The sequence below is a fragment of the Heterocephalus glaber genome, unplaced genomic scaffold (assembly GCF_053883595.1).
Source record: "Heterocephalus glaber isolate CG9 unplaced genomic scaffold, H.glaber_assembly_v1.0 deba00001532, whole genome shotgun sequence".
NCBI classification, from domain to species: Eukaryota; Metazoa; Chordata; class Mammalia; order Rodentia; family Bathyergidae; genus Heterocephalus; species Heterocephalus glaber.
Window position 1 is genome coordinate 23,895,662 of NW_028258330.1, and position 23,860 is coordinate 23,919,521.

The 23,860-nt window shown below is 56.3% G+C and overlaps 1 protein-coding gene and 2 long non-coding RNA genes across 3 annotated transcripts in view; 2 read left to right on the forward strand and 1 right to left on the reverse strand.

Annotated features, from left to right (window-relative positions):
• LOC147824699 (uncharacterized) overlaps nucleotides 1–1,417 on the forward strand; it is a 46,741-nt gene extending 45,324 nt beyond the window's left edge. The window contains exon 3 of the long non-coding RNA XR_002393420.2: nucleotides 925–1,417. This is a non-coding gene — a long non-coding RNA (uncharacterized LOC147824699). The remainder of the gene's footprint in view (nucleotides 1–924) is intronic.
• The window catches only part of Nol4l (nucleolar protein 4 like), a 117,560-nt gene extending 94,198 nt beyond the window's left edge, over nucleotides 1–23,362 (reverse strand). The window contains exon 1 of the mRNA XM_004840574.2: nucleotides 23,027–23,362. Coding sequence (XP_004840631.1) covers nucleotides 23,027–23,347 — 321 coding nt within the window. The 5' untranslated portion in view covers nucleotides 23,348–23,362. The remainder of the gene's footprint in view (nucleotides 1–23,026) is intronic.
• Nucleotides 1,453–5,349, forward strand: LOC110348309 (uncharacterized). The gene is made up of 3 exons (XR_015442006.1): nucleotides 1,453–3,754; nucleotides 3,840–3,890; nucleotides 4,801–5,349. It is a non-coding gene; the product is annotated as an uncharacterized LOC110348309 (long non-coding RNA).
• Nucleotides 23,363–23,860: the final 498 nt, after the last annotated feature.

A 23,860-nucleotide genomic window follows, 5' to 3' on the forward strand; every position in this document is an offset into this window, starting at 1 on the left:
CAAGGAGACTGATAGAGGAGCTCCACTTCACAGTTCATCAGGCCTTGCTGACATCCAGCCTCTCTTGCTCCTCACAGTGCCACCAGAAGGCTTCCACTAGATCCCAGTACTGATTCCACCAAAAGTTCACCCTAAGGAGCCTAGAGACACAAAGTGGATGCCCAGAGAGGGATGAGTAGCTGCACAAGAGGCTGGGACACATGTGACTCTCAGCTTTGATCTGGTCTCATCTCCTGGGTCATCAGCTATGGCATCTGCCAACACAGTTTCACCTCAGCCTCAGACGAAATTGCTGTACCCCTTCCTTTCAGCCCACTCAATGGGTCTGATCCTATCTGAGGAGGGACTGGCAGGAGCTGGCCTCAGGGCAGCAGAGAGGTCCCGGGGGCACAGAGAGCATGTGACCTGCCCAGGGCCACACAGCACGTGAAGGGAGGGGCCGAGATGCAGTCCTGGAGGTAACAGTGTCTACCTGGAGTGCACAGGGTAAATGTTAAGTGAAACATCACCTGCAACGCCTGGGTCGCAGCGCCGGTCTAGCACAGAAAACACGTCCACCCTCACACACTACCACCTTGCCATGGATCAGCCTCCTGGCAGCAGTGGTGCTGCCCTGAGCTCCCATTGCTGAGTGGCAGCACCAACCTTCCCCATCACTTGCTTGGTGATGGCACTGAGGGTGCTCAGTGTGGCTAACTAGAACTTTCTCAACGTGTCCTTGGTATCTATGTACTACTTATACAGAGAATCTCTGGGGCCTACTCCGGGGAATTCAGAGCAATGCCAGCCTGGAATGTCCTCAGTTGGGGCTGCCCAGTGCTCCGGCAGGGAGAGGTTGGTGAGGTGCAGCCTGGAAGCAACTCTTACAGGGGCAGGGGGATGCTCAGATGCTGACCAATTCTACTCTTGAATTTGCTCATACAGGCATCAAATATATCTGGAAGGACAGACAAATTGGTCACAGTGGCACCTTCTGAGAAGGAGCTGAATGGCTGAGAAAAAGAAAAGAGGTAAGAAGGAGATTTTTACCGAATCTTTTTAAACTTTTGCATGTTGAATAATGTGAATGTGGCCTAAATGTAAACAAATATGAAAATAAAAATAACAAAATGTAAATTCCCAAGGGATGTAAATCCCCAGGGATTAAAACCCCAGCTTGCTGACTTTGAGTGACCAACCATGCAGAGTCCCCTGTGTCACTGTCCTCAGTCACTGCTGCTGCTGGTCACAGGGGGCCTGGCTGACACAGAGAGCCAAGGAAGAGTGTCAGTGCTGGTGGGCCTCTGTGTCTCTTCAGTATCGAGAGCTGCTGAGATGCACACAGTAACCTACCTCTGATTTTCTGGCCTCTGCTGTGGCCCCTGTGTGGGGAGGGCAAGAGACACTCCATCATGGGAACCATCGTGTGTGTGAAAAGCCCAAGGGACCCCAGCACTCTCTGTGTCACTACTGGGGGCATCACCCAGCCAGCCTCCTTGTTTTACCAATGGAGAAACTGAGGCATGGAGCTAAAGGGACTCTGTGCTGAGATCATACTACCCTACTTTCCTGTGTTATTCATCTTCCATCCCTCCATATCTCCACAGCCATGGGCGGGGGCACCATCTGCACTCAATTCATCCCTGCACCCTCAAGAAGCTGCACAGGCAGGTGGAGGCTCTGGCCTGGCCACAGCCCCCTCCTCTGCCCTCTGAGGCTGGAGGATCGACAGCACTGGGCTTGGCTGGGCCTTGAAGCCTTCAGTGTGGAGTCTGGTCTTTGTCCTAAGAGCCCCTGAGGAGCTGCTGAAGGGTTTTAGGCTAGGCACTGATGTTGTGTGATTTATGTTTCAGAAGATTGCTCTGGCTGCTGGAGGAGAGGACTGGAGAGACTCGAGGGAGCAGGCAGGCCAATGCAGCCACTGCCACCTGGACCAGACCAAGCAGGCCTGGGCTCGGTGGAGGGGAGGGGGCTGAGAATGGGTCTGAGAACAGGCCAGCTGACTGCAGGTGGAAATGTACATTCCTCCTTGGGCAGTGAGTCTCTGTCCTAGAACTCTGGAAGTGAGGAAGGATCACGACATTACAGAGCTGTTTCAGAGAGGAACTGCTGAGTGAGGATCCCAGTGCCAAGATTCCAGGTCACATCCTCCAAGAAGTCTTCCCTGTGCCCCAACCCTAGGCAGGCACTGTGGGCCTCCTCCATCAAATTATCTTGGGGTTCTAGATTTCTGTGTCTATCCCACCCCGATTCCAGCATTCGGCAATGAGCCTGGCACACAGTAGGACCTCATACATCACCTTCCTCCCTTCTTGGTCCCAGGACTTTCTGCTGGGTATCCTGAATGTCCAGCTCAAGGTACTGGCACACAGTAGGTGCTCAGGAGATAGTTCTTGAATTTGATTCTCTCTGGGGCAGGCATCCCTGACACACAGTAAGAACTAGCCCCGTCTCAAGGGCAGAGTCAAGGATACTAACAACAGCAGCAGCCCTGGGAGCTCTCTTTATTCCCTGTAGGGCTCTCTGCACTTGAGCTAGGCCTATGGCTAGGTTTGTTTTGCAGACCAGCAAATGGAGGCCTAGTGAAGTGGGGCAGTCTGCCTGTAGTTGTCAAAGACTTGAGCAGGCTGTCAGCAGGCTTTGAATCCAAGCTGTCAGGCCTCAGCACCAGACTGTATGGTCTGGTTCTGAAGGCTGCTACTGCTCCTGACACATAGTAGGTGCTGAGATGTCTGTAACGGGCCCCAAAAGGACACTGTCTTCTAGGTTGGCTGCCATAGGGAGCAGCAGTGTAAGCCCTCTCTACTCCCAGCTGCAGGCCTCCCTCTTGCTTGAGTGGGCAAGGCCGTCCTGGGGCCGCTGCCAGTCCAGGCCTGCCCAGAACCTGCCGCCTACTCTGCCTCCCAGAGCCTCCCCCAGGCAGGCAGCAAGACCTGCCCCATGGGACTGAGCCTCCCTTGGCTGCCTGGCCCAGACAAAGGCCAGCCGTGTGCCTGGCTCCCTGGCACTTGGGCCACCTCCTTCTCCTCCTCCTCTTCTTGCTACAGGGCACCCACAGAGGTTGTTTCCACAAAGGAGGTGGAGGGAAGGGTGGGGGGCAGGGCTATGCAGCCCCAAGGGTAGAGGCTGGAGCAGTCAGAATTATTGGGCAGGTTAACTAGATACAGAGAGCAGGGCAGTCCTGTAGAGCTGAGTGGCCTGACAGCAGGTGGGTGGGGGCTGGTGAGGGCACAGCCTGGCAGGTCTGACTCCTCTCCCTGCCCCCACAAGGCACCAGTGGGTGCCAGTTGAGCTCTGCTGAATAACAAGCATTCTGGGTCCTGAGTGCTGCCAGGGTGGGGCCTGGCACATGGCATCAATAATCCTCCCAACTACAGCCAGAGCTTCACACCTAAGCCAACCAGGGCATTGAGGCATCTATTAAATAACTCCCTGGTTTCACCAAGAGGAAGCTGAGGCTCAGAGGACAGAGCAACTTACCTACAATCATTAGGATAAAAATGAGTCAAATGGAACCCACTGATAGCAAGAGAGGGTAAACTTCCCACCAATCCCAACATCTCTGTATAATTAATAAGGAAATAGAAACAACATTTACCGAACATTACCATATGCCAGGCATTGTACCTAGGGCATTATCTATCTATAAGCCTTTCATTTATTTTTTAATTAAAATTTTTTTGGTTTTTGAGACAGGGTCTTGCTATGTAGTTCAAACTGGCCTTGAACTCACCACAATCCTCCCACCTCAGCCTCCCGAATGCTGGGATTACAGGTGTGTGCCATCACACCTGGCTCCTATAAACCATTTAATCCCACAACAACCCTACAAGATGAGAACTAGTGTGTCCATTTCACAGATGAAGAAACTGAGGCCTGGCAAGGTAGAATGACACACCTAAGAACAAACAGTAAGTATACGAGAGAGTGAGGTTTCAACCCAGCCATCCAGAATCTACCCACTAAACTGCCACCTATCCTAGGTAGATGGGCGGACAGACAGACAGGTTAATGGGTGGGACCTCTACCCTAGGAGCACCAGGCCTGAGACTGGGCACCTAGCAGGTGCTTGGACAGCAGGAGCCATGACCATTCTTTGTAACACAGGCCCTGCAGGAGGGCCTCACCTTCTCAGCAGACTGGAGCTCTCCAGGCCACGGCCACAGAACGTGTGCCTGGGCTGCTGGGCAGCCGCTCCCTCACAGAGCAGAGCAGCGGCATGACGGATGTGCCCGCCGCCGCAGGGAGCCCAGGGCAGAGCAGTTGCCTGGAAACAGACTGCTCCCGCGGCCCACACTCAGACCTTTGTCACCATCTCAAGGACCTTTTTTTCCTCCTCCTCCTTTCTTGCGGGAGCCAGACCCGCGCGCAGGTGAGGAACTGCAGCCAACGCCACCGCATCGGCAGCCCCGTCACCATCACCAGGGAACACGACGGGGAGAGGGAGGCAAGGCAGGCTGGGACTCAGGTTTTCGCGGGTGGCCCAGCAGGGCTGGAAACACCCTGCCACTGGAACACTTCTCTGGCTGGCTTTATCTGCTCCCAGCTTCCCTGACGAAAAATGAGCCGGAGTCCTTTTTCCTATTGGCGCAGTCCTGGAAGCATCCGCCTGTAGAGCGGAGGGGGCGGGAGGATCTGGGCGGGGCCACCTCTGCAGGGCGGAGACAGGGACAAGGACAGGTGCGGCACACCCAGCACACAGGCACTAATCCTGCTGGTGGGCCCTGGGGGAACTGGCTGGGGACGGGGCCACGCCCCAGCCTGCCCAGCTTGGGGACAGGGGTGTTATCTCTCCTCTCCGTGTCTTGGTTTCTTCCTCAGTGAACACCACAGGGGACTGGCAGCAGGCCTGGCAGAAGGGCAGTTTGTTTTTGCCCCAAGCCCTCAGGAGGCAGGAGGTCCACAGCCACTCACTGGACACACGAAGAAAGTGAGGATCCAGAGAGTAAGTTCGGCTAGCCCTCACCAGGGAGGGTTCTGGCCCATCAGGTTTCTGTCCTATCTCCACCTTCCTGACTAGCAGGACCTTGCCCATCTGCCCAGAACCTTCCTTGGCTCCACAGTGCCCAGATGAAATCCAGGCTAATTTGGGGGGCATTAGAGTCCTGTGTGATGTGGCTCTGTACACCCCAGCTGCAAAGGACACCCCCATCTCCCAGTCTGACCCTCCCTCACCCTCCATGGACCCAGGCTGTGCCTGCATCCTGCGCATGGCCTCAGTGGCCCTTGAGCACCAGTGTACCCACACCCCATGCAGCTCAGCATCCGCTCTGTCCAATCAGGGCTGACCATCCTCCCTGACTGACTCAAGCCATAGGATGGCGGTCCTGCTCCCAGCTCCTCTGCAGTGGTGGCTGCTGCTCTGGGGTTCCTGAGGATGGGGAAGGAGAGAGAAGGGAGGGAAGGGGGGGAGGGGAGAACTTTCACCTTTCCTGAATACTGGGTCAGGCTCTATCCTAGGCACATGGCCACATAGCATCTCAATTTTTCCATTCCACAGAGAGCAAAAAGGAGGCTTAGGTGGGCTGGGGATTTAGCTCAGGTTCCACCACCTGCTTCGAAAGCGCAAGGACTCGAGTTCGATTCCCGGTATCAAAAAAAAAAAAAGAAAAAAAAAGAGGCTTAGACTTGGAAAATCAAGCCTCTCTCTTACTAAGAGACAGCCCTGACTGAGCTTCTGCTACTTGTTCCAATAACATGGCACATGGGGTCCTCAGGGCTGTTGTTGTGTTCTCTCACCCAAGCCAGCACAGGCCCAACTCAGTGACAGTGGTGACAACAGTAGTGATATCTACTGGTTATAGTCACCATTTATTTAGGTGAAGTTAAAGATGGGGAAACTTGCCCAGAGAGGCAAAGTGACTTATCTAAGGTCACATCCCCAAAGCCCTAGAACCAGGATTGAAACCCTGTGATAGAAAAGCCATGATGTTCTGGAGCCCAGTACACTGCCTGGTCTCCCTGCCAAGCTGGCACCAGCCCCTAGGCATTTGTGGCCCCAATTCTGGCCAAGAAGCCCTGAGCTTTTCCCTGGTGGCCACCTCCTAATTGGCCAGGCGGCTTCTGCTTGCTCAGTGGCTGCTTTGGAGTAATTCTCCCAGGAAAGGCAGAGGCTGCAGGAGCAGGAAAGGTAATTGCTAATTTGCAGGAGAGGAGACAAAGGGGACAAAGGCACCCTTGGCTGCTGGGTGCAGCTTGAACTGGCTTCACATCCACACCTACGTGCCACTCACTATCCAACACCGTGGCTCCCTAGATGGCTTTCTGTCCCCAGGACCCATCCACACACATTCCCTGTGTCACCCGGCCACACCCCAGGAAGAGCAAAAGTCCCATAGGGAAAGTGGACAGGGATTGAGTTACTGAAATAACACTCAACAGTATCCCACCTTTCTCTGGACACTCTGTTGCTCACCAAAAATCTCTGAAACTCCACGGTGGATACTGCTCTCAGCCCCATGCTGGGTGAGGAAACTGAGGCACCAGAAGATGAGGCAACAACCCCAGCCCCCTGCTGGGGAGTGAAGGCGGTAGGACTAGAACTCAGGCAGCTGTGCTGTTTCCACCGCACTCTGAGATTGTCCGGCTCTGATGTATGTTGCAGGGGGGCAGATGGCTACAGAACACAGAAAGCATGAATGTGGGGGACCCAGCTCTACCTCTTACGACCTGTGTGCTTGAGGTCATAGTCTTTCTTTCCTCTTTGTGCCTCAGTTCATCTGTGAAATGAGTCTAATGATCTGAGCTCTGCGTGCACAGGGAAAGGATGTCTAGGACCTCCAGATGTGAACAGAAGTGGGCTCCCTGGCTTCTCCACCTGAGTGCTCAGCAGTCTGGTTCCCCACAGAAAGCTAATGCAGAGTGGGGTAGGAACCTGGGGCCAGGAGCTTCATGAGAGGAGAGCTGACGCTGCAGCACAGACTGGTGGGTGGGGCCTTCTACCAAGGCTGGGAAGCCAAGTGCCAAGTGACCATGGGCAGGAAAGCCCAAAAAAGGAGAAGTCCTTCTGCAAGGTCCACTGGCCAGCTCCTGTCTGGCTGTAGCCCTGATCTCTGGGGCTGAATCCTGGCTCAGCTGCCTGGTACTGCCCAGCCAGGCAGCCCCTCTGAACCTGAGTTTCCTCCTCCACACGGCTCTTCCCAGGGCAGACCTGAGGCTTGGAAAAGCTGACAGGTACAGGCATGTGGGTGCGGGGCTGCAAAAGAAGTGTCCGGAGACCCAGCCCTCCCTGCCCAGCAAGGCCAGACACCGGATGGACAGACAGTCCGAGTGGACAATCACATGAGGCACCTCTTCCTGTTCTCCAAGGACCTGGCCCAGACTCCGCCCACCCACAGCCTGCGCTTCCCCCATTCTGGCCTTTCACCACCTTTGCAGTAGACCTGACGCACCAAGCCAAGCCTGACACTTGCTCATTACTGCAAATCTGAAAGTCATTATTGTTGGAAGTGGTACTGTGTGTATGGGTTCTGGTACACTTAGTGGGACAGTAGGCACTGGGCAGCTCCATTCACCCTCTATCTCCTGGTCCCTAAACTGGGAGACCCTGATCTCAGCCTCCATAGGTTCTGCTTCACTGGGACCCTGGACAAGTCACTTACCCTCTCCAGGCCCCAGTTTACCCCGTTTATAGGATGGGGATGTTATCTTTTCCCCTCTTTCTTTAGAAGACCCAAGTGATAAGACAAACTGCCAATAACTATGAAAATGACTCAAAGTCATACCAGAATGTCAGGTGCTGGCTTTAAGCATTGACTGAGCAGTTCTTGTAGCCAGGGTCAGGGGTGGGCTCTCAGACACACTTCCTGTAAGTGCCATGGCAACACTAATCGTCAGGCTTCCCATCCCCATTTTGTAGAGAAGGACACTGACACAGCATAATTTGCCTAAGATCACACAGGGAAGTGGCAGACCCAGCCAGGTAAAAAGCAGCCACACAGGGTGAGAAGCTAGGGGGATGGTGTTCCCTGTCCTAAGTCACCTTTGGTCATAAAACCCAGTCTTCAAGTTGAAGAAATGAGCCGCAAAGCCACAAGCCCAGCTCAACCTAGAGATGGGCTGTGAGGTCATAAATCTCTATTCTGAGGCCTAAGGTACTGAAGGGTAAAATGGTGCATCTTGATTCCCAAATGGAAGGGGTGATGGGAGCTGGGGACACTGTTCTAGGCATATCCCTGCCTCAGGGCCTCTGCCCTGATTCTTCCCTCTCCCTGGAATGCTTTTCCACCAGATACCTCCACTCTCTGCTCCCATACCTCCTTCAGGGTTTTGTTCAAGATGTCATTTTCTCAGGGCTGGGTGTGTAGCTCAGTGACAGAGTGCTTGCCTAGCTAGCATGTGTGAGGCCCCGGTGCCATCGACAGCACCACACAAAAAAAAGAGGGAAAATAAAGTCACCTTCTCATTGAGGCCCTCCCTGACACCATGTTTAAAATTCCAACAGCCCCACCTCCCAACACCCTCACTCTGCTTTATTTTTCTCTGCACCATCCCCAGAACCTGGCAGATTGGCTGCCACCCTGCTTGCTGCACAGCGCGCCTGCCCCGTGGCACGCCAGCTCTCCCAGGACATGGATTTTCCTTTGACCCTCCAGAGTGGATAGACTAGAACTGAGCAAATGCTTGGCAGATATCTGAACAAGGGAATAAAAGTGAGGCCCAGAGTCAGAACACAGTGGGCCGTGAGCCACACAGGAAGTAAAAAGCAGCATTTGTGTTCTGGCCTTCTGTCCCCGGCCCTGGTTCTGTTCCCTCCTTACTGGCATGGGATCAGCTTGGGTATGCAGAAACCTAGGTACTGCCTTCCTCCCTTCCTGAGAGACGTGGGAGTCAGCAATGGGCGGGCAGCAGCCTTTCCTGGGGCCTGTGTAAGGGCAACAGCAAGCGGGTGTAGTGTGTCCACCCAGAGGCCCTGGCCTCCGCCTGCCCACTCCCACCCAGTTCCTAGTTGAGGGCCATGAACACAACCTTCTTGTCTCTTTGTCTCCTGACTTATGGAGTGGGACCTCCCCCTGGAAATGTCAGCTGCCACAGCAAGGGTGGCAGTTCCTCACCTTTCTGGGAGGATGGCTCTCTCTCTCACAGAAGAGATGCTGAAGAATAGAAGGAAAAAATGGAAAGAAAACTTTTGTATATAGGGAGGGGAGGGGAATTGAGGGGGGGAATGGGATAAAATAAAATTTATTAATAAAAAATAATAATTTTTTAAAAAGAAGAGATGCTGAAGGCCAAGGAACCAGGGCACTGCTTGGTCCAGCTTGTTCAAACCCTGCTTGCATGAACTCTCCCTTGTGTTGGGCCCTGTGCTGCTTCAAGAAGCAAGGAAGGAACCGCCAGTGACAGAGTAAGCTGCTTGCTGGAAGTGGCAGTGGCCATAGCTGGGCGTACCTGATGGTCAACTAGCCTGAGTTCACATTTGGGATGGGGGGCCTTGGGCAAGTTGCATAAGATCTCAGTGCTTTGTAGGCTTGTTGTAGGAGCCCAATGTGCAAGCACACAGGAAGCACTAAAAACAGACCAGCACCCAGTGAGACTTGCTAAATGTGAGCTGACATACTACCATCATCACCAACCTCACCATCACAATCACCATCACCATCGACTAACATCATATCATCACCATCATTACCACCATCGCTATCAATGCCACCACCATCATCACCATCATCTTCATCACCACCACCACTGTGATCAACATCATCATGATCACTATCACACCACCACCATCACCATCATCATCACTGTCACCACCACTACCATCGTGATCACATCACCATGATCACCGTCACTACCACCATCACTATTATCACCGTCATCACCACCAACATCATCACCAACATCATTTTCATCACCACCATCACCACCAAAGCATCCTTAATGTTACCATTACTGCCACAAATCACCAACATCACCATCACCATCATAATCATGTCATACAACATCTATCTCTGGCACTGTGCCCCAAACTCTACCAGGGCAGAAGCCACACCTGTGGAGCTCAGTACTGCACCCCAGAAGGCCTTCTCCAAGTTGTTAAATAAATGGAGAACAAAGCAGGGGTTATGAGGAGGAGGAAGTGACAAAGAGTCACTCCATTAGTCCTTCCCTCTTGATCCTATAGATCTTGCTTCAATCTGGGGTGCACTCCCTAGAGCCTAAAGCCACCCTGGACCTCAGGCTCCAGAGCCCTGCACACACTGGACTGGTCTTGGCTCCCTCCCCACATTGCCCCTCTTCTATGACACTTGGGATCTAGCTTTTTGGAGTTCTATCACAGATCACACAGCCAGATCTCCCCAGCTCTCCTTCAGGCCAGTTCCTCTCCCTATTTCCTCAGGGACACAGGACAGCCTGTGTCCCTGCCTCCCTGGGGCTTCCCAACATGGCCAAGAGTGAGCCTTCCAGGAGCAGCCCTGCTGACCCTGCTGGCCTGACTCACTCCCTCCATCCCAGGCCCAGCGGAGCCTGCTGCTGGGAAGATCAGACAGTCCTTGATGAGACTGCAGGCCCCTGGAGCATGGGACCTGGCCATCATGCCAGTCTTCATGTCGCCCCAAAACAGCTCTGCTCCTCCATTTTGCAAAGAGAAACTGAGGCACAAAGAAGGATGAAGAGACTTAAGGCAGCCATTTAACCAGAAACACAGCAGTGACCAAGACAGAGCACTGTGCTCACATCTGTCAGGTGTAGCTAAGCCTCCAAAGTTACAGCAAGGGGCTTGGAAATGACAGGAACACAGAGCTGTTTTTTCTTCCCTTTTGTACTGAGGTTAGAACCCAGGGCCTTCAAACTGAGATACATCTCCAGCATATGTTTTGGTTTTCTTTGTTTCTTTGTTTGTTGTTTTTTGAGACAGGGTCCCCCTCTGTAATTCAGGCTGGCCTTGACCTCACTAGGTACCGGGGATTGAAATCAGGTCCTTGCGCTTGCAGGGGCAGGCGGCGGAACCACTGAGCTAAATCCCCAGCCCCCAGCCTGTTTTTAAACGTTTACTTTGAGACAGGGTCTTGGTGAATTGCTAAACTGCCTAGGCTAGGCTCAAAGTTCGATCCTACTGCCTCAGCCTTCCAGAGTGCTGGGATTATAGGCATGTGCCATCATGCCCAGCTTACAGAAGGCATTTTGAAAAGCCACTCAGGGAGGGTGGCCTCCCTGAAGAGGTAACATTTCCACAGAGCCCACTGAGGCTCTGGGGAACAGCCAGGAGGTCGTTGTGACTAAAGAATAGTGACCAAGGGCTAAAGTGCTGGGCCTTGTGTGGCCTGGTGACTTTTGCTCTAAGAAAGACAGAAGCCACAGAGGGCTTTGGGAAGAGGAGGAATGCAGTCACCTCATGTTTATTTATTTTGTTTTTTGCAGTGCTAGGGATGGGCCCAGAGCCTCCTGGGTTCACTTTTTCTTTTTTTTTTTTTTTTGGTACTAGGGATCGAACTTGGGTCCTTGCGCTTTCGAGGCAGGCAGTGGAACCACTGAGCTAAATCCCCGGCCCTGGGTTCACATTTTTAACAGAGCCTTGGCCACAACGTGAAGAGGGAGGAAGAAGAAGGACAATGAGTGATATTGCTGGGGAGGGGGTGACAGGAAAGGCGCTGCACTGCCCACACTCCTATAGTTCTGCTTCCCTGGGAAAGGGGGGCTAAGGAGAGCCTGACAGGGACCAACAGGCCTGGCCCTGGGAACTCCAAGCAGAAGTCGCCCTCTGGAGCTCAGCAGGCCCAGCACAAGCAGGACAGGGCTGCACAGCCCACCTGGGCCTATGCTGCACGCTGACCCCTCACCTGGGACTCCATGCTCTGGGAGGCTGCCTGGGCATGGCTTCTGGCACCCAGGAGGTACCCAGAAAATTCCTGTGGAGTGACAGGCAGGACCTGGTCCACAGCAGGTGCCACAAATCAGTGAATGTGTGGACAGGATTGTGGCATTGCTCACTGTAGTTCCTCAGGTCAGCCTGAGTTCCTTAAAATAATGATCCTTTTCCATCCCTGGTACCAAAAATAAATAAATAAATAAATAAAATAATGATCCTGCTGAACACAGGCCCCTGAGCCAGGTCTCTAACTTGCACCCAACATCTGTGCACAGCAGGTTGAATTGCTGTGTTCATTTTACAGAGGAGGAAACTAAGACCGAGAAAGGTAAATTAATTTCCCCAAGGTCATTCAGCTTCATAGCCCTCAGCAAACATGGGCTATGTCATGGCTGTCATTTTTTTTTTCTCTGTAGCAGGCATTTACTGAGTATTTCATGTACCCCAAATCATCCTCACAACAACCCTATGAGGCCACTGATGTCATTATGCCAATTTTACAGATGTGCAAATGGAGGCTCAAAGAAGGTAAGATGTGCCTGAGGTTGGACAGCAGGTTGTTGACCCATGATTTGAACCCAGGACACTGGACCCCAGGGAGGAAACCTGCTCCTATACCCCATAGGCAGCCTGAATTCATGAAGCCCACTGTCCTTCCCCGAACTCTTGACAGACTCAGACCTTCCCTCTGCCCTGGCTTCCAGCACGGCCCTCCCCTGGCCAGATCTGTCTAGGAGGCAGACAGCTGTAACCCCTCCTTCCAGAGCCATCTCCCTTCATCCTCTCCAGATTCAGATTCTCCCACCTCTTACTGCTGTCTTTCTACATCTCTGCCCAGTGGGACCTCCCCTCAACTTCCTGTCCCAAGGTCTCCCTGCCACTGGGCACACCACGGGCACAGCAAAGAACAACTCCTGTCTCTGTCTCTGCACCTCCCAAGACAGCCCCATGGCACAGGGGAGACATTAGGCCCATTTTACAGGAGGGAGGACTGCAGCTCAGAGTGATGAGAGAGCTTGTTTCAAGGTCATTCTGGGAGCGAGCCATGGAGCTCAATTCAAACCCAGGGCCCAAATGAGCACCAACTCAGAGCAGAAGGACACTCAGATGCCAGGGTTATGGGTTCCATCCAAACCAGAATCTTGATTGTAGTTCCCTTTTACTGAGGGCTTGTAGTACAGATGCTTCTATACCACACACTATAGTGTACACGGTGGGGAAACAGAGTCCATAGCTACTAACACTCCATTTTAGAGATGGGAAAACTGAGGTTCAGAAAAGGGAAGTGACTTGCACAAGACTGCACAGCAGTAAACATCAGAGCCTGGACTTAGCCCCTGCCTCCATCTTCCCCGCTGCTCTGTCCACTTGCAGGAGGTTACAGCTGAGTGGCTTTGGGATTTTTGCAGTGGGGAGTCCCTCTGAGGCACCTGGGGATGGAACAGCAGCCCCTACTCTGGCCTGCCTGGGAGCCTTGGCTTTATGCCCCATGGAGTGTAGGCTTATCTCCCACATATACAGAAGGGTCAGGGGTCAGGGCAGACAAGGCACTGTGCAGAACCACACAGCGGGTGGTGGAGTTGGGTCCCATATGCAGGTCTGTTTTTGGCCGTGCTGCCCTCTGGCCTTCCCTGTGGCAGCTCTGCCCAGCCCAGAGCCCGTTTTGGGATAGACCCAATGAGAATAACAATTTCTCCACCTAAGCATGTCACATGAGTCTCTCCTTTAGTATTCCCATTGACACTGTAGGAGAGAGACAATCCTCAGACCCATTTTTCAGATGAAGGACTGAAGTTCCTAGTGGTTACCCAGCAGAGGCTATGCCTCCGTTTGCTGACCTGTAGAATGGGGTCATAACAGCCTCTCAAATGAAGCAGTGGCCAGTCCAGGGTCCACTGTATAAGCTGGGACTCCCAGAGACAACCCAACGGGATGTCCTGAGGCCAGGCCTGAGGCCCACGTGCCTTTGCCTCCCCCGCCAGCACGAAGTCAGGGCCAGCATGCCGTCAGGGTTGGCTTGTGAAGGAAGGGCCGGTGTCTCCTTGAGCAGCACCTCAGCCCCAGGATGCGGGATGCAGAGAAAACGATGAGTCATCCACCCCAGCAGAGGCCTCCAGGAGCCTGTGGTGGGTCCCGGCAGGCGGAAGGTTCCAGGCTGGGAAGGGGCCTGTGCACATGAGACTCTGGAGCTAGGCCCACCGAGCCCGCCTCACCAGGGCTCCCTCCTCAGCCTCCCAGGGCACCTCTTGGATTCTGCCCATTTCCCTGGTCCCTGAGTGTCACCCCACACACACACACACACACCAGTTGCCTGCAACCTATGCCTCCTGGACTCCCCTATTTCCAGCCCGGGATGCAGGGGTCAGCTGCAATCTTCAGGCCTCCTCCACCCCACCTCCCTTGTCACCTGTCCCAGCTACACCCCCTCTTGTCCTTCCAGGAACCCAGCCAGGCCCTATAGCTCTTTCTTGCCCCTCTGGCTACAGCACCAAGGTTTCTTCTAAAACCCAGGTCTATGGCCGGGGATTTAGCTCAGTGGTTTTGCCGCCTGCTGCGCAAGCGCAAGGACCCGAGTTTGATCCCTGGTACCAAAAAATAAATAAAAAATAAAACCCAGGTCTGACTGCACCTCCCTCTACTCAGACGCCCTTGCAGGCTCCATGCTCTCCATGGCAGTGACGCACTGGCTCCTCTTCGTGGCTGTCCAGATCCTTCTCTTCCATCTGGCCCCAATCAACTTAACCAACACATCCTGTCAGGACCCCACGGCAGTCCTCAGGCTGGCTGAACCATTTGTCCCTCCCCACCCTACTCGGAATGCTCTACAGAAAGCTCTTCTCCAGGAAAGTCACCCTGGGTTCCATCCTCCACCATTGGCATTGCCCCCACCAAAACCTGTCCCACCCTGTAGCCCTCACCCAAGTCGCTGTTGGCTCTTGGCCCTCCAGGACCAGTTCACATGTCAGGTCCCTCAGGGACTTCCCACACACCCTCGGACAGGAAGTGTGTCTGCACCCTGGGGCTCCTACAGCTCACTGACCCAAAACCCAAAGGGATAGTTCTCAGACTCTTGCTCTGGGGCATATACAACCCCCTGCCCAGCAGGAGCCCCTTAAATGCAGGGGCACAGGGCACCAAACAGGCAGAATCTGCCCTGGTGGGGCCCACCAGGAGACAAATCCTCAACCCAGACCTAGTAAAATACATATCGTGTCAGGAGCTGACTAGAGCCACAGAACACAAGTTAAGCAGAAAGAGAGGTGGGGACCCAAGGGATCCAAGGTAGTCCTTACTGTTGGTCAAGAGACCTCTAAGAGGAGCTGAAATGTGAGCAAAGACTTCAAGGAGAAACACCCAGCCAGGCAGAGATCTGAGGAAAGAGCATTCCAGACAGGGAAAGAGCCAATGTAAGGGCCCTGGGGCAGGACTGTAGGTGTCTGCTTGCAGAACAGCAAAGAGGCCAGGACAAGTGAAGCCAAATGACGGAGGGAGAGCAGGAAGGTGAGGACAGCAGGTAGCTGAGGTCAGGTCATGCAGGCTTCTGGCAAGACTCTGACTCTTGCTGTGAGTGAGACAGAGTCTTGGGGGATTCTGTGCAGAGGAGGGGATGTGGTTTGCTTTTTGTAAAGTCTCCTCTGGAAGAAGAAATGATTCCGGGGCCAAAGTGAACCCTAGGAGCCTAGTGGAAGGCAGATGCCTCTCCACGCTGAGCCCGGCTGGAGTCAGCAGACAGTGACAAGTGGTGGAGTTGAGGTAAACTTCAAAGGTAGAGTTTGCAAGTGAGGTGGATAGGGAGGGAGAGGAGGAAGGAGAAAGAGTCAAATATGTCCCCCAGGTGAGGCCAGAGGAAGGGGCAGGATGAAGCTGCCTGCTGGGGTGAACAAGACAGTGGGAAGAACAAATGAATGAGTGAGGGAATGAATGAATGAATGAATGAATGCATAAATAGCATAGGCTTTGCAAGCTGACTTTAGCTCACAGCCTGCTTGGGACTGCTGTGGGACGACCTTGAACAAGTTCCCTCCCCCCCACTCTGCCTTTGTTTTCCCATCTGCAGCAGAGGAGCTCCATGTCCCAGAGTGGCCAAGAGGACTGAGGCAGAGGCAGGTCATGTACTTATGGTGAGAGGATGAGCCCAGCCTCCCTGCTGCTCTGTTCCCCCTGCCCCTGACCCCAGTTACCCAGCCAAGCCAGGTCTGCAGCTGTGGTGGAGAGGGAGGGGGCTAGGAGAGGTGGCATCTGCCTCTTACCAGGCTGGGTGCAGACAGGTAGGAGGGCTGCCTGAGTTCTGGGCAGCTTTTGTTGAGTACAAGAGGGCCGGGGCCTTTGTGATCCTGGGAGGGCAGTGAGGGGTGGCTGCCTGCCACTCCTCCCAGGGTTTTCTTGGAGCCCTGGCACCCAGATCCTACCACTTGCTCACGGTGCGACTTGGGGAGGTTCCCTGGCCTCTCTGCCACCAGGTTCTCATCTACCTGGCAGAACCTAGGGGAGATGAAATGATATAAAGAACCTGGCACATGGCAGGGACTTGAAATATTGGGAGTTGTGCTCAGACCCTTGGTGAAGGAAGCAGCCATCCCACAGGGCTCCTGCTGGGGCTGGACTGGGTGAGGCTTTGGTGGGGTGAGAGGCTGGTCCTGCTCAGCAGGCGCCTGCCAGGCCTCAGTGTGTCCTTGCCCTCACCCAGCACTCTTCCTGGCACCAGGGAGGGGCTGAGAAGGTGTCCATTCAATTCACCGCAAATGTTCCTAGGCCCCTGATGGCACTGGAGACACAGAAATGACTCAGACACAATCTCTAGGGAACTCATCGCTGCTGCCCACTCCAAACCAAGAACTTGGCTCTGTGCTTTATCCCCACTGTCCCATTTGTTATCCACAACATCTTTTATCTCCATCCCCATTCTCCAGATGAGGAAACTGAGGCTCAGTGAGATCACACAGCAGCTAACATTTCCTAAAGATTGCCACATCTAGTGGTCTCTGCATGCATTAAAACATTAACTTTAAAAAAAAATTAACTTTCACTCCAATCCTATGAGAAAGACAGATTATCAGCTTCATTTTACAGATGGGAAAATTGAGGGCAAATTGATAAAAGGACAGAGCTGGGATGTGAGCCCAAGGCCTTATGTCTTGAAAGCTCAGACCCTTAATTCTCCTCTATGTCAAAGTGGAGTCCTTGTCCTAATTAGCCACCAGCCTTGGCAAGCCATAGCCCAGCCTCCTCCTCCTCCTTTGCCTGCTTTAGGGCTTAGGGGCCAGACCTGGCTTTGACATGAGTTAGCAGCGTGACCTTGAGCACATTACTTAGCCAACACTTGCAAATGGCAGCTGCACCTTTTCCAGTTTGCCAAGGAGTAGAACTTTGGAGCCTGTTTTCCAGATGAAAGAACTGAGACTCAGAGGCCAGGCAGGCCACTTGCCCAGGGTCACACTGGAAGGAAGTGGTGCAGTGGGTCTGTGGGTCCTGCCCCTCATGTCAAGTTCAGAGCCCTGTCTCGAAAAAGGACCCATCCTCCCCTCAGGTGCTTTGGGCTTGTGGTATGATCACAGCAAAGATCATAACTGGGGCAGGGGGCAGTGTTTGTGATTTTCTTATTTTTGGGGGGGGGGATTTTTTTTTTTTTTTTTGGTACCAGGGATGGAACTCGGGACCTTGTGCTTTCGAGGCAGGTGGCAGAACCACTGAGCTAAATCCCCCGCCCTGTGGGGGCAGTGTTTGGATGAAGACATGGGGACACAGTACCACTTCTTTGCCTGCTCCTTTTCTCATACCTGGCTTCAGCCAGCTGCCCAGACCCCAGAGACAGTCAGGACTAGGGCACCAGCCTGGGCTGCCAGGGCCACAATAAAGGACACCTGGTCAGCACCACACTATCAGAGAGTTTCCGGTCAGAGCCCTGCAAACGTGTGCATGCACACAGTCACACCTATGGTTTGCCAACGCCCATGCCCCAGGTGCTCCCACATCTGCTGATGCACATGATTACAGCCACACATATCCCATGGATACCCACTCCCTTCCATCTGTGCACACACCCTCCCTAGGTACACATCCACACATAGCCAGTCTCCACACACTTGTACACATGTATTATACCTTGGGTACTCAAACAAGGGTACAACCTTGGAGAGGGCCAGGTGTGCCTGAAGCCCTTGACCTTTGTCCCTGGACAGCCCCAGGCCTGGCCTCCCTACCCCCACCCTCCCAGAATTTTCAGGGTCTCAGATGAGCCTCCTGGCTTTCTAGACACCCATGGACAGGAAGGGGGCCTGCAGGGGTCATAAAGGAGAGGATTTTCACTCCAGGTCTTGGCCAAGGGAGAAGAGTGAATGCTGCCCACTCCACCCCACCCCTGCAGAGTGACCCAGGATCTGGATGGGAGGTCCCCAGGAAGGCAGAGCCTGACCCAACAGCAACACCCTGGCTCACAAATGCAGCCCTCCAGAGTCCACAAGACCATGTCACTTGAATTACAGAGGCTTAATTAACAAAAAGACCTGATATGCCACTCATGAGAAATCCAAATGGGGCCTGTGCCCGACCTCACTGTCTACTTGCTCCTGAAAGTGTCCCAAGACCAAGAATAAAAGAGGTCTCTCCTCTCTTTTCTACCCCACACCCACCCTAATAAGCCCCAGGAAAGCCCCCAGACATTTTATATGACCCCAGGCAACACCATGTGATACTGACATCTTGACCACAGGGATTCTTCTAAGCTAATTTAGACTAAGGTGTAATGAGCTGAAAGCTTGTCATGAAGGACCTTCGCTTTCAAACTGGATCAGGTCGTAAGTTACCACAAGGTCAGAAGGGAAGGTGGTACTCAGGTTCAGGACCTGCCCCTGCCTGGGGTGTGGCTAGTGGGGTTTCTTAACCTCCTTGCCTTAGTTTTCTAGTCTGACAGCAATAATCACAGCACCTACCTTTGGGCTGCTGTGAGAATATCACAAGTTAAGAGTGTAGCACCCCCTCAGCTCAGTGACAAGCACACAGTAGGTAACTCAGAAATGGTGACCTGTGGTGATAATTTGGAGAATACCAGGAAGTACTGAGGTATTTAACAGAAGGTCACGGCATGTATTACGCCGCCATAGTAAGTCAGAGGCCCTTTCCCGCCCAGACCAGTGGCCGCAGGTGCCAAAGGTTTACACAAAAGCCCTGGGGAGAAAGACTTAAGATTGTGAAAATGCTTTCCACTAAATGAATGCTGTCTGCAAACTGGGAAAAGACCACCATTAGTCAATCTGGCCGGTGGAACACCTGGGGTCCAGCTCCAGGAAGCCCAGGGTGGAGAGTGGAGTTTGGCAATGTCAGAGGCTCCCCTGAGGAAGGGGGCTCTAATGGTGGGATTCCTGGCATGTGACGAGAGCCCTGGACAAGTCACAGGGGAGCTAAAGACCTGTGCTCCAGTCCCAGCTCCCTGCCAGTGGAAACTGCTCTCCCTCAAAGGCCTCAGTTTTCCCACCTGGAAGATGGCACAGTTGGGCTGAGAACATCTTTCTCTCTGGAGTTTCTCTGGTCCTAGGAAGTGATAGTTGGCCCAACCATAGCCTGTGGCCTTCACAGGCCCTGGGGACAGCCCTACTCTGGGTGGCTGGGGAAAAGGAACAGGTTTGGTTCACTTCTCAGCAGGCAGTGGGGGACGGAATTGAAAGTCTTTTCTCTGAGCCATTGGCTTCCCCTGCTTGGCAGCCCACGGTGGCCAGCAGGCTAAACACCAGAAATAATCAATCCTAACAGGCCCTCGCCCAGCCAGGAGGCCCGGCTGGCTCTTGTCATAAAAAGATCTTATCCCCACGAGCACCCTGTGGAGGACTCCGCCCTCCTCCTCTCAGTCTTGTGCCTCCACCTTCTACTTCCTGTGACAACCTGCAAACTGAAGACCAACTTGCCTCCCCCCACACTCAGGCCTCTCCCCACCTACCCAGGCCACCCCGCCCCACCCCCATGTGGGCCCCAGCTGCAGGAGGCCCTGTGGAGTGTAATTCCCTGTGCCCTCCTCTCGGCCCTGGGCCCGTCCGGACAGATTAAGCCTTTGTCACACACACCCAGAAAAGCTCAGGGCCAGATGGGACAGGACAAGTGGTGTCAGATCATCGACCCGCAGCCGGCCAGGACTAGGAAGGGCCCTGACCACAGCACCGCATATGGCTGTTGGGGGAGGACAGGGGGCCCAGGGTGGGGGCAGGAAGAGAGATGACACACCACACCATGGTCACCCTTGGGACCAATGCCAGGAGGGGGCCCATTGCTGCTCAATGACCCAGCTCCCATATCCCCTCTTCCCTGATATTTTCCTGCCTGTTGGTCCTCTGTCCAAGCCTCTTGGGGCTTCTTTATCACTTCCCCAGCTATGCTCACCTCCCTCACCTTCTGAGTACCTGAGGCCCACCAGTTCCAATCACCCAGTGCTCACCACGAGGCCTGGAAGTATGAAATAAATGCCTGGGACAAGGGTTTATGGCCCAATGACCTTCAGAAAAACCCACCCAGGACAAAACTGCAGGATCTCTCCCAACTGGCACCAGCAGCAATGACAACTTTAATTTGTGTGTGTGTGTGTGTGTATGTGCAGGCCAGTGAAGGAAGGGGATGTCCTTTTCACCTTTCAAAGAAGGTCCCATTCAGTCCCCTCCATGGAGAGGCCATGGTTGCCCAAGAATTCCCAGTAGGATTTGCTCCTCTTCAATCAGTGAAAAGGAAAATGGAAATAATAAAAATAATGACTGAGCCCCAGGAAGGTACTTGTAGATGGGGGTGGCAAAACTCGGGGCATCTCCAATGGCTCCGGTTGGCTGGGTGAGTGGCAGGTAACTAACAGGCTCTCTGGGGACCAGCAGGCCAGGCAGGTGGGTGTACGCAGCTTGCGGGGGGGGGCTGTCGAAGAAGGGCATGTCTGTTTTGTTTGTCGTCCTCCTGGCAGCCTGGGCTGGGAGGCCTGGGTCCCCTTTCTCTGCCTGCCAGGCAGGTGGTTCCTGCGGGAGGGTTTATTATTGGTCTGAGAGGCAGTGTGGAGGTCTGTGATGTTCCTGCTGCCAGAGGCTGGCCGGGTGGGTCAATGTGGGCCTTAAGCAGGATCTGAAGCAACCAGCTGGGCTGGCAGAACCTGGAGCCCAGGCCCAGCACCCAGTTTCTGCATGTGGCCCAGATGGGGGAGGGAGTGAGGGACTCTGCCTTGACAGCTGTGGGGAGGAAGGGATGGACAGACTGCTTCTGATGCCCACTCCCCAGGGAAGAAGTTGACCCACACAGAGAACCAGTAATCAGCTGCCAGGGGTGTTCTGGGGGCTCCTTCCTCGGACCCAGGAGGCTGGACCGACTCTGAGCTCCTCAGGAGGGATAACCAGGATCAGGGGTAGGGTGGGGGACAGTCTGGGGAAGCCCTGAAGGGAAAGGGCACTGACCTAGGGTATCCGACAGACCCAGCCAACCATCTGGTAGGTCACTGACCCAGAAAAAGCCACCTTGGGCAAGGGGCGCTGACCTAAGACAGGGAGAACCCAGGTGGGTACCAAACTGGCAGGGTGGAGGGGGCTGACCTGAGCTGGAAGAGGCGATGACCCATACTCCCCATTTGGGAAAGTGGCTCCTATTCGGGATGGGGGAGGGGTCCCCGACTCTATCAGGGGGACAATGACCCAGGCCTCCTGGGTTTGGGGGAGAGTACTGATTTCGGGTAGGGGGAGAGGATCTCCGACTCGCGCAGTGGGACATTGCCTCAGCCTCCCGCTCCGGGAAGCCGCCGGAGGGCGCGCCCCTCGGCCCTGCCCCCTGTTCCCGTCCGGCCGGAGGCGGCAGCGGCGCAGATGGGCTGCTGGCGGCCGCAGCGGCAGCGGCGTGGTTATCAGCGCTCCTCGCAGATGGGCCGCCCGCCCTCGGCGCTCGCTCGAGGCGCCCCGCTCCCCGCGGCCTGCAGCCCCGTCCCCTGGGCGCGGGGGGAGGCGCCTCCGGATCCGCGCCCCGGCTCCCGCCTCCCTCCCTCCCGGCCCCCTCGCCCGGCGGGCCGGGCCTGGGCGGCCGCCGGAGGGGGAGGGGGAGGGGACAAGTGCACTTTTCGTAACGACCGAATCAATTGTGTGTGAAGAGCCCGCTCCGGCCGGGGACGGGGCTGGGGACGGGGCTGTGCGCGGGGCGGGCGGGCCGGACAGGGGAGGAGGGCGGAGGGGGGAGCGGGGGAGCGCGGAGGGAGGGAGGCCGGCGCGGGGCCGCCCCGCTCTCGCGCTCCGGCCGGGCGAGGCCAGGGAGGAAGGGGGGCTGCGGGGGGGCTGGCCGCGCCGCGCCGGGCCGGGGGCGGAACGCACTAATGGAGGGTCTCGGCGAGGGAAAGTTCAAAGCTCAGCAGCGCCCCGGGAGCGGCCGCCCCCCCAGCCCCCACCCTCTGCAGAACAATGAGGTCCCGGCGGGGGAGCCGCGGGGCCCGCGCCGCACGCCCTCTCCAGGGCGCCCCGGGCCGGAGGGGACGCCCCCGCCCGGCCGCCGGCCTCCTCGGCGGCTGCGGTTCCCTGTCCCCTCCCCCACGCCACCCCGCCCGGACCGGGCCGACCCGGGAACGGGGGAGGGGAGGGGATGGATAGGTCAGGCCGCCCCCGTCCCACGGAGGGGGGAGCGCGGGGCCCGGGGGGCGCAGGGCGCGCCCCACCCACCGGCGGGAGGCTGCTCCTGCGCCAGGCTGCGGCTCCGGCCACCCCTCCCCGGGCCAGCGCCGGGTGGGGTCGGGGCGACAGTGCCCCGGCTGCCTCCTCCCCTGGCGCTGGGAGGCCCCGCGGACTCCTCGTCCCGGGGCTGCCCCTGCCTCCCCACCCTCGCCGCACCACACACACACACACACACACACACACACACACACACGCCGCCCAGCCGGCCCGGGGGCGGGAGCGCGAGGCGCCCGGGACAGGCAGCCCCGGGGCGGGCGGAGGGAGGCTCGGGCTTCGGAGCAGCCGCCTGCTGGCGGGGGGAGGGGACGGGAGGACAGAACATGCTGGGGTGAGGAGCCCGGGACGGCCCGCCCGCACAGCCGAGGTCCGGGCAGCGGCGCAGAGGGGGCAGGGACACCCCAAACCCGGAGCGCTGCCTAACCGGGCGAGCGAGCAGAGACGCGTGCGCCCCGGGTGGACCAGACACACGGACAGCCCCGGGAACACGCGTGCGAACACACACCCACACCCACCCCGCCCCCGCCCTCCCGCCCGGAGCCCCGCCGCGGGACCGGCCCGCGCCCGCCGCGCGCGCACTCACCGAGCCCGTCTTGACCGGCACATACACCACTTGGCCCATCTTGGGTTCCCGGCCGCTGCCCAGGCGGAAGCCCTTGGAGCGCACCCAGAACTGGAACTTGCCTTTCTCGCCGGCCGCGGGGCCGCTGCCCGAGCCAGTCCCGCCGCCGCCCTGCAGGACCTCAGCGATCCTCTGGTATTTGCTGCGTGTCACCGTCTTGGTTTTGGCCGAGTCGCCGTAGGTGCGCAGGCACCAGTCCCGGAACTGGCGGCCCAGCTCCGAGTCCCCGGGGTTGCGCTCGCGCTCCCAGCCCCCGCGCAGCAGAAGCGTCGGCTTCGGCATCCTCCCGCCGCGCCCGGCGCCCTCGGGGGCGGCCCGGCCACCGGGCCGCCCGGTGGGGGACGGAGCCGGGCCGGGGCGCGCTGGCCCTGGGCTGTCCCGCGGGGTCGCTCCGGCGCGGCGGCTCGATGGGCACGGGCGGCGGCCGGACCCGCGGGGCTGCGGCGCGCTCTGTCCTGCTCGGGCGGCGGCGGCGCAGCGTTGGCGGCGGCGGCTCCGGCTCTCCTCCTGCTCCGCCTCCTCCTCCCCCCGGCCGGGATGCAGGAGCGATGGAGGCCGCTCCGGGCCCGGAGGTGCAGAGGGGGCGGGCCACCCCGCGGGCGGCCGGGGGAGGCGGGAGGCGGGGAGCGGCCCCGGGCGCGGGGAGCGAGACTGAGCCTGGGCGCAGGCAGCAGCGGTGGCTGTCAGCTTGCGCGGCTCATCCTGCTCCAGCTCGGGCTCCCGCTGTCGCTGCTCTTCCTCCTCCTCCACCTCCTCCTCTTCCTCCTCCTCCTCCTCCTCCTCTTCCTCCTCCTC